The 10,521-nt window shown below is 40.3% G+C and overlaps 1 protein-coding gene across 2 annotated transcripts; it reads right to left on the bottom strand.

The window, feature by feature from the left end:
* Positions 1–1,656: 1,656 nt before the first annotated feature.
* On the bottom strand, positions 1,657–10,283 carry S100P (S100 calcium binding protein P). Of its 2 annotated transcripts, none has more exons than XM_073340136.1 (2): positions 7,162–7,299; positions 1,657–1,941 (listed from the first exon to the last, which is right to left on the bottom strand). In XM_073340136.1, the coding sequence occupies exons 1-2, from the start codon at positions 7,297–7,299 to the stop codon at positions 1,792–1,794; spliced, it is 288 nt and encodes a 95-aa protein (XP_073196237.1). In that variant the 3' UTR covers positions 1,657–1,791. The 2 variants fall into 2 exon arrangements, 1 of the variants encoding a protein (XP_073196237.1); XR_012158404.1 differs by lacking the exon at positions 7,162–7,299 and adding an exon at positions 10,151–10,283 and having other exon boundaries at positions 1,870–1,941.
* Between the last annotated feature and the right edge of the window lie 238 nt (positions 10,284–10,521).

The raw sequence follows: 10,521 nt of genomic DNA, 5'->3' as shown, positions 1-10,521 counted from the left end.
GGAGGAAGACAGCTCCACCTCCTGTCAAACCTACAAGCAGCCAGCCGGGAAGGCGGCCCCATAACAACAACCCCGCCCCGCCCCAACCCCTTCCTCCTCAAGATGGCAAGAGAGAATCCAGCTAGCTCTGGAGCTTGCTGGGAAGGAGTGGAAAACAGTCAAGTCCTCCAGGGGAGGCTTTCCTTTTAAAGGGCCAGGGCCATGGGAAGTCTCCGCTGAATATTTCTTCCCCTTTCACTCCTAGTGCTGGGTAGCAGGGAGAGAGCAAAAATAACCTGGCTCATCTTCACTGGCAACTGTCCAGGCAGAACAAAATCGGGCCAGGATGGTTAAAAACCCTAATTCCTTCACCATGTAGCCAAGCCCTAAGGTCGGTCTTGAAGGCAAAGTCAGCACTGCTTGAAGGGGAAGACGAAGGCCAGGCAAAGGGAAGGATGTCAGACTTACAATGCAGCCAGAAAATAATTTTGTGTACCTACCCCTTTCTGCTCGTTTCCAAAGTTGATGCTTTGGGAGTTGCTATACAAATGAACATATCAAGCATTCAGCTTTTCTTCAGAACTGCTGTGGTTAGCACTGGTGTAATTAGTGCTGAAGTAGGATTTACTCAGGAAAGGTACACACCCAAGGCCAGACAGTTCACCCTGTTAAAGTGCAGGCTTGGACTTATATGATTTGGGTCCTACTTCTGTGTCTGCCACTGACTTCCTGTGTGACCTTGGACCAGAGTTTCACAACAGTGCCTGGGTAAGTTTTTAGTTGCACCGTGCAGTCACAGCGATTCTACATACACAGTTCGGAAAATATGGCCCTAATCCCGCTGCACCTTAGTTTCCTCTTGTGTAAAATGGATATAATACCTCACAGAAGAACTGAGAGGATAAATTCATTTTGTAAAGTGCTTTGGATCCTCAGATGGAAGGACGTTCAAAGTATTATTATTCACCTGATACTTAGGCCTTGTTCAAATGAGAGAAGTTACACATGTTCTTTCCCACCCAATTGACTGAACAGCACTTTGGATCCATATACATAAGCCTTCAGTCAATTGTTGGGGAGGCAACAGTCACAGTAATTTGGGTCTGGTCTACCCACAGTTTTTGTACCAATGCTATTATGCCATTTATAATGGTATAAATATACCATTTATATTTATATAAATTTTTTGTTTTTGTTTTTTCCATTTTTACTGACATATGTATACCATATCATCCCTAGTATGGATACATTTATACTGTCATAAAGTGCCTTATACTGCTATAGCTTATTTCCCTTCCCAAATGGGAATAAGCTATCCTGGTAAAAGTACCTTTATACTGATATAACCACGTCCACATTAGGGAGGTTGTACCTCCTAGACCTTAACAATACTGATAGTGTTAAAGTGGTACATCTTGTGTGTGCAGATGAGCCCTTACCCTAAAATGTTGTAGGGGTAAGGCCTCAATAAATTGAGGCTCAGTGGATTATGGCACAATCAGTACACCTCCAACAGCTGTTATCCTTAGGGGAGCTCTGGGATGAAATTCTCCATTAAGAATAAAAACAGAATTTTAAAAACAAAGGGGTGTAAACCACATTTTTTCCAGAGAGAGAGAGAGACCAATAAATATTCGTAACGAGAATGCAAAACTAGCATTTTATTTGAAGGAGGAGAAACTTAACATGCAAGACAGGGAAGTAAACAGAGTATGATTAAACAGTATTTCAGTACATGGAGCAAATAAAGCAAGCAAAAACATTAGCATATGGAATACATCAAAAGACCAGCTTCTTATGAGCTGTTTTACATCATTTAGGTCCTTTCTGCTCAAAATATTTATGACAACAGCAAGTCATGGCTGCCACAAAGATGACAAATTCATTGAAGTCTACTTCAGAATCTCCATTTTCGTCCAGACCCTTGAAGAGTTTGTCAACAGCTTCCTTATCTTTCACCGACTAAAAGAGAAAAGAAGCAGTCCATAGTGAGACATGCAATTTATTCTGAGGTCCTAAAAGCAGCAGCAAAATTGTAATTTACTTGAACAATAGAAATGATGTGGTGTGGATCCAAACATCTTAGTATCAGTGTCTGTAGGGTTTAAGGGCACTACCTGATCCCCGGTGAAGAAAGTGTTAACCTCAGCTCAGTTTCTTTGTACCTTTCCACAGGTGATTAAGGGACTAAATATAGATTCCTTGCTTGGGAGGCAGAGGGAGTAATATGTAGGGATGGGGGTGAAGAAAAGGGTTCCACCAACCAGATTGTTACAGAGCTGGGCTGAATCTAGAGCAGTGGTTCCCAAACTAGGGGCATTTCTTGTTCAGGGAAAGCCCCTGGTGGGCCGTGCCGCTTTGTTTACCTGCCGCATCTGCAGGTTTGGCCTATCGCAGCTCCCAGTGGCTGCGGTTCACCGTTCTTGGCCAATGGGGGCTGCGGAAAGCGGCGGCCAGCATGTCCCTCGGTCCGTGCCGCTTCCTGCAGCCCCCATTTGTCTGGAGTGGGGAACCGCACTTCCCTGAAAAGTGGTGCCCCTAGTTTGGGAACCACTGATCTAGAGTCAACAGATTTCCTGTTATTATGTTTTGCTTCAGTTAACTTGTTTTTATTTCTGGTTAGGTTCCTTTAGGAAAAAAATCCTGGCTGACTTCCCCAGGGCTTTGTTTCTGCTGAATCATTCCACCAGCTCACAATAGGATATGCAGAACTTTGGAACTCCTGTTATGCTAATGCAGTGCTCTGTAACTTAATCAGGACAGTACTGTAACTTGTTGATCTTGTTGGAAAAAACAGAACAATACTTGGAAGATTATGGGGCGCAAATACTCCTCTCATTGAGGTCAATGCCAAAAGTTCCATTGGCTTCAAATGGAGCAGGTCCGTGGGTTCATAAAAGTTTTGTGTGTGTGCGTGCAAGCGCACGCACATTTAAAAGGTCTGTGACCCAAATCCTGTCATTAAATGTATACTTATATATATGGAATTAATAAATGCTGTAGCTATCAACAAATCTATAGGTGCATGAACTGTACCTGCTTTAAAAACATGTTTAATGGTCAAACTTGCATAACGCTAAAGATGCTAAACAAGATACTCCAACCCCGGCTAAAATCTTCACACCTGAATTTAAAAATATCCTTTTGCAGCCTGCTCTCCCCTATCCCCTCCAAAAAAATCCTTAATAAAATACATGTGTTTGAACTATACTAGAAGGTCACCAAACAGGCTCCCAAGAGTGGGAGCATTAAAATAAGGCGTCTTCAGTGAGAACATCCTGTGTGCAGCCCCCACATGTGAATATTTTGGGATTGTCATCTTGTGTTCCAGCTGATCTTAGTGACTTGAACATGTTAGTCACGAGGAGCTGTGCATACACAAGGCAGACTCTGAAGCATTAGTAAAGTTAATTTTGCGTTATGGGTTGAAAAAATAGTATCCTAGCCATGTCCTTTTGTTTTCAGCCTATCATAATTTAAATTGACCAGCTTGTTTCAAACTGCCCACAACAATTCACCTCTGGCTGAGATTAAACATGACAATTTCCAGGCAAAAATAACTTATTTTGAGAGTGTTTTAAAGATTTTTTTGAAAAGGCTTACAACAGGTCTTGAAGCTTGAGTACAGCTGGGTGAATAATGGAGTTGGAGCCTTTGGTTCACTGGCCATTTCAAACAGTCTGAAACAATGTGGTTAGGTTCAAACAAAATTGAAATGTTTTATTTTAATTTTGCCCATTTGAAAATGTTTTTGAATTTTTAAAATAAAATTCAAGAAAAAATGTTTAGAAAAATGTTGAAATGAAATTTTTGATTTTTCAGATTTTTTAAAAATCAACAATGGAGCCAAATCAGCACAAATTCATGAAACATTTTGATTTTGAAAAATATGCATTTTTCACTAAAAAAAAAAAAAAAGTTTAGTTCTAATCTGAGCCCTGGCAATGATTTGTTCCAATGAATTTAAGAGGATGCAGTTTTTATAATAAACAGAGGATGGCAATAGAGACCTATAAAATATAATTAACTAAAATAGTGTGGTTTTGTTGAAGCTAGATTTTATACATATATGAAATTATGTAAATATTGATCAGTTTTACTGTGAATTTTAAATACTTAGCTTCATTGAAATCTGAAGGGTTTGAAGAGTCAGAGTCTAATTAGTTCAATAGCCATTATTTTATTTTTCACTGATTTAATTTTAATTGTTTTTAATAAAATGAGGAATTATAACCTGAGATATGCCAAAAACTCAACCAGAAATTCAGGTTTGTGACTAGTCCTGGCTGAACAATATATGACACAAATTTTGTTCCTTTCTCTTTTTTCCAAATTATCCATAAACAGACTTAATTTTAAATTATTCAATGAATTATTTGTGGACCCATGTCCATACCCAGGGTCCCCGGCAGGTTGTACTGGGGCAGCTAGCCTGCACTGAAGTCCATGCCACCTCATCCTCACGAGTATTATTACCCATGCTAGATTAAAGCTACCATGGATATGCCTACCTGTGCTACAATTACACCTTAATTTGTTGTGTAGATGCACATAATAAAGCAGAGCTCTTGCAAATAGCTGAAGCCCTGAGTGATGACTGAACATCACACATTGATCTTAGTGCTCTAAGAATGCATGCACAGTTATTCGGAAGTTCAGTGTTGGCTGTGCACAAAATGGAAGCCACTTTTTGAACATTTGGCCCTGGGCCGTGACAACTAATGGAAAAGAGTTTACATTTAGGCAAACAAATGAAACTCCTGTGAGGCACCAGGGTGTGTGAAAGCAGAATTTGGCCCAACAGCTTTATGGAATTTTTAGTGATATAAAAGAAATGGAAATGATCAAGAATGAAAGTTATTATGACTTTGAACCAAGTAAAATTGTTATTGTACAAGTAAAGTGATGTGCAGTAAATAAGGAGAACCAATAATGGCAAGTGAAGTTAAACTTTTGCATTTACACCCTGGGAAGATAACACACATTATGGGTCGTGATTTGAACATTTGTTAATTTGCAAGAAAGATTTTGTGAATTGTTTAAAATAAAAATGTATTTTCTCTTCCAGAGTCTACCTCACTCATCTTTGCTGCTAAATATGAATCTTTCTTTTAAAAAAACCAAAACCAGTAAATCTGGAAAGTGAGTCTGAATACTGCAATAAGCAAGCCATAGTAGGGATTAAACTCAGCCCAGTTCAGCAAAATGTGCATTAGCCATCTTTATGCTACAGAGACTCGTGCAAGACTTCAACAATCCCCAAATATGATACGACACTCACCACAGCTACAGGCGTGCAGTAGTTTGACCTAATGGGCCAAATTCTTCCCTTACATATGCATGCCTTACTGTTTCAGCTCAGTGAGTAACAGGTGTCTATATGTGAAGCCATGATTTCCCTTTACTAAATGAAGTTTGATAAAACAAGTCTGGATAATAGTCTAAAAATATATGAATGCAATTAAATGCAAGTCAAGTCACAAATTTTAGAAATGGATTATTGGTGGCGATGGCCAAATTCAAACATATTATTTGGCGCTGCCTAGAAAATGATAGTACCGAGAGTGGAAATGTTTGTGTTTTCTGATTGAAAAGTCAAAAGACATGAAATTTTTGGGAAGGAAATTTTTTTTAAAAAATTTCCACTGAAGGGGAACTGAAGTGGAATTTTTCAGCTACCAGGCTGGAAGGCTATTGTCAAGTTCAAAAAGTTGAAAAAAATGTGGCTATGTTGGAACAAGAAGAGCCTTTCAGCCCAGCTGCCTGAGAACCAGAGAGCTGGGCCATTCAGCCTTTCTGGCCCTAGGGCAGGAGTGGATGTGAGGGAGGTGGGGAGACAAGAGTTTTCCAGCTCTCGGTCTCTCTGGACCCTAAACCAGGGGGGAGGTTGGGAGGCTGGGGGTCAGGGCTCTCTCTCTCTCCAGCCAGTGCTGGGACTGGGAGGCTGATAGCCGGAGGGCAGAGACCAAGGGACCAGGTGCTCAGCCTCTGCAGCCCTTCTGAAAAGCATTTGTCAGACAGGAGCCTTCCAACAGGGAAGCAGGCAAGCTGTTATTTCGATTTTCCCAATGGAAAATTGAAATTTTTCATCAAAAGTAAAATTTTCCTCACAGGAAATTTCAGTTTTGTGGAAAAGGAGTTTTTAATTGGAAAATCATTCTGACAAAAATGTTCCAACCACCTCTGATGTTATCATTTTCTAGAAAATATCCTTTGAAACTTAATGTTTTTAAGAATGTCAAATATCTCATGATACCACATTGCAGAGCGTGCAATACTTGTCTACACTGGCACTTTACAGCGCTGCAACTTTCTTGCTCAGGGGTGTGAAACTCCTCCCCGCCGAGCGCTGCAAGTTTCAGCGCTGTAAAGCGTCAGTGTAGACAAGTATTGCATGCTCTGCAATGTGGTATCATGAGATATTCCACAGTATGCATCCGATGAAGTGAGCTGTAGCTCACGAAAGCTTATGCTCAAATAAATTGGTTAGTCTCTAAGGTGCCACAGGTACTCCTTTTCTTTTTAGTGTAGACATGCTACAGAGATAGACGAAAAATATTTAAGAGCACATTCTCATTATTTAACAATGCTGTTATCTGAAACATTTTCTTTAGTTCTTTCCCTTTATTTGTTATTAAGAAGGACACTTCACAGACAATTCCTCCAAGTTCATCTACTCTGTCCCACTGCTGCTTATATACCATACTTGTATACATGCTCAGATATCACAGTAAGAATTGTGGTATAAATGCCCAGACCAGGAGACTCCCCATTTGCTGTCATTATATTCAGTTGTTAGCATCACAATCCTTTTTCACACAGTTAACTGAGACATCATATGGGATTACGAATTCTGGTGGGGAGTAAACAGCAGGAGCAGATGACTTCTGAAGAAGTAAATATTCTGTTTAAATGCCATTGCCCTGAAAACTAGAGAGTGAGGAATGAGAAATACAGAAAACCTGACAATTAGGATTGATTCTGACTACCTCATTCAGTTCTGTGATCTGCCTTCACTTTCAAAGCCACATTTTCAGCATGATGCACAAGAAAAGGTCCCACACAACTTCTCTTAACAGTAATGATTTCTGTAGCCAATTCCCTGCACAAAGCACCAAAAATGTCTCTCTTCATATTGCTTTAAGTCTATTACAGAGAAACTATAGTGAACCATCACTTTACCGAGAGGAAGTTGGGTAGCTCTTTTTCCAGGAGGGTCTTTAGTTCTCCTTTGGTGAGGGTTTGCTTATTGCCTTCAGCCCTGGAATACTTGTCAAAGACATCAATGATCATTCCCATTGCAGTTTCCAGTTCAGACATCTTTGCTGCTGGATTCTGGCTTCCTTCTTTGTGTGAATAGCCTCTGGCCCTCCTTTAGAGAGTGGAGACTGAACGGGTTCTGGGGTGCTTTATATAGCTATCACATCTCATGGTTACATTGGGAGTGGAGCCAGTTAGCAAATATCTACACCTTAAGCACTGCTTTTCATCATCTAGGTGCAGCTTGAAATCAAATTCCTTTGTAAAGAAATTCAATTCAAAATTCAAGCTTTATCAGTAGGGCAGAGCTGGAACAACGATTTATACATCACCATAAACCAGCCACTCCTTCAAGATTAAGTGTGAGTAAAAAGCTTAAATTGAATCTGTAAATGGCTAACAGCCCAACCCTTAAAAGAATGTATATTGGCCTGCAATGGTGAAAGAGCAGCAAATTACTTCCCATTCATTGCAATGGGTGGCTATAGGGACTCTGAGAATTGCCATCTTTTTCAAATGACAACCAGCTGAGTTGCAGAGTTCTGATGTGTGCAAGGGCCTGGGCAGCAGTTTAATTGAACACAGACTGATATATTGGACTGGTGATGCATAGACATCTGGGCCCTTGGTCAGTGATGAGATTAATCTTTAAGTGTCATGAAACTGCTTAGTATTGGCTTACATCAACAGAGAGTTTCTCTTTTCAACCTTACAGCAGCAGTATCACCCATTCTAAAAGACAAAATCACACCAAAACATCATAGTCTTCAGTAAAAAGAAAAAGAGGACTTGTGGCAACTTAGAGACTAACAAATTTATTTGAGCATAAGCTTTCATGAGCTACAGCTCACTTCATTGGATGCATGCAGTGGAAAATACAATAGGGAGATTTTATATACACAGAGAACATGAAACAATGGGTGTTACCATACACACTGTAAGGAGAGTGATCAAGTAAGGTGAGCTATTACCAGCAGGAGAGAAAAAAAACAAAACAAAAACCTTTTGTAGTGATAATCAAGGTGGGCCATTTCCAGCAGTTGACAAGAACGTCTGAGGAAGAGTAGGGAGGAAAAATAAACATGGGGAAATAGTTTTACTTTGTGTAATGACGCATCCACTCCCAGTCTTTATTCAAGCCTAATTTAATGGCGTCCAGTTTGCAAATTACTTCCAATTCAGCAGTCTCTCGCTGGAGTCTGTTTTTGAAGATTTTTGTTGTAATATTGCGACTTTTAGGTCTGTAATTGAGTGACCAGAGAGATTGAAGTGTTCTCTGACTGGTTTTTGAATGTTATAATTCTTGATGTCTGATTTGTGTTCATTTACACATTTGTGTCACATAAACACCACCCTATAACCGCATTTGCTCCAACCCCTCAGACAGAGACAAACACCTACAAGATCTCTATCAAGCGTTCTTACAACCACCATACCCACTTGCTGAAGTGAAGAAACAGATTGACAGAGCCAGAAGAGTACCCAGAAGTCACCTACTACAGGACAGGCCCAACAAAGAAAATAACAGAACGCCACTAGCCGTCACCTTCAGCCCCCCAACTAAAACCTCTCCAATGCATCATCAAGGATCTACAACCTATCCTGAAGGACGACCCATCACTCTCACAGATCTTGGGAGACAGGCCAGTCCTTGCTAACAAACAGCCCCCCAACCTGAAGCAAATACTCACCAGCAACCACACACCACACAACAGAACCACTAACCCAGGAACCTATCCTTGCAACAAAGCCCGTTGCCAACTGTGTCCACATATCTATTCAGGGGACACCATCATAGGGCCTAATCACATCAACCACACTATCAGAGGCTCGTTCACCTGCACATCCACCAATGTGATATATGCCATCATGTGCCAGCAATGCCCCTCTGCCATGTACATTGGCCAAACTGGACAGTCTCTACGTAAAAGAATAAATGGACACAAATCAGACGTCAAGTATTATAACATTCAAAAGCCAGTTGGGGAACACTTCAATCTCTCTGGTCACTCGATTACAGACCTGAAAGTGGCAATTCAACAAAAAAAACTTCAAAAACAGACTCCAATGAGAGACTGCTGAATTGGAATTAATTTGCAAACTGGACACAATTAACTTAGGCTTGAATAGAGACTGGGAGTGGATGGGTCATTACACAAAGTAAAACTATTTCCCCATGTTTATTCCCCCTCCCCCACTGTTCCTCAGACGTTCTTGTCAACTGCTGGAAATGGCCCACCTTGATTATCACTACAAAAGGTCCCCCCACCCCCACCCCTGCTCTCCTGCTGGTAACAGCTCATCTTAAGTGATCACTCTCATTACAGTGTGTATGGTAATACCCATTGTTTCATGTTCTCTGTGTATATAAATCTCCCCACTGTATTTTCCACTGAATGCATCTGATGAAGTGAGCTGTAGCTCACGAATGCTTATGCTCAATTAAATTGGCTAGTTTCTAAGGCGCCACTAGTACTCCTTTTCTTTTTGTGAATACAGACTAACATGGCTGCTTCTCTGAAACCTGTCAAAGATAAGATAGATTTCCCAGTGCACTGGACTGTTTGCTGAAGTTATAGAATCTGTATGCATTGCTTATTAGAGGGTGAGGTTTATCTATATTTGCATGTGAAAGACTCACTTCAGATCTGGTTAATGTCTAAAAGGTCATTCAGTTTCCATCGCCTGTGGTTAAATTCAGTTACCTCTTCTACTTACATGCCAGCACCACCACGTGATTTTGTAACATGCAAACAGAAGTATTTAATTTAATGAAGTGAGCCTACTGAGGTACAGATAGAAAAACAGAGTTCTTAAGATCTTATTCTGATACTTGACAATGTACTTGTTCAGTTCCTATCAATTCTCTTCAGTGTTCCTCAAGTAAATGCTTATGCAATGACCTACTTACTGTTCTTCATTAACATTGGTTTCCAAAACCGGCTTAACCCAGGAAGGGAGGCAGGAAGGTTTGTGTTTTCCTTTTGTGTCAGTTTTCTTTTTCTTTGTGCTTGTCCTTTTCTTCATTTTTTTTGCTTCAAGACTTCGATCTAAGTTCCACTGAAAAAGAGTCTTTCTGTCAACAGCAGGAAGGTATGGGTCATGCCCATAGTTATCAGTCTAATAAATGACAAGCTGTTAAACCTTGTGGAGACCTGAGAAATTTCTGATTTTTTTTTAAATGGAAAAATAGGTCTGAGTCAGTTTCCGCTCACTTGTACTGTTACCCGCCAGGAGGAACAGGGTTAATTTCTTTCATGCAACAACAAGTAATGAAATGAC

The sequence above is a fragment of the Lepidochelys kempii genome, chromosome 4, assembly GCF_965140285.1.
Source record: "Lepidochelys kempii isolate rLepKem1 chromosome 4, rLepKem1.hap1, whole genome shotgun sequence".
Lineage (NCBI taxonomy): Eukaryota > Metazoa > Chordata > Testudines > Cheloniidae > Lepidochelys > Lepidochelys kempii.
This window is presented reverse-complemented; position numbering and strand designations above follow the sequence as displayed.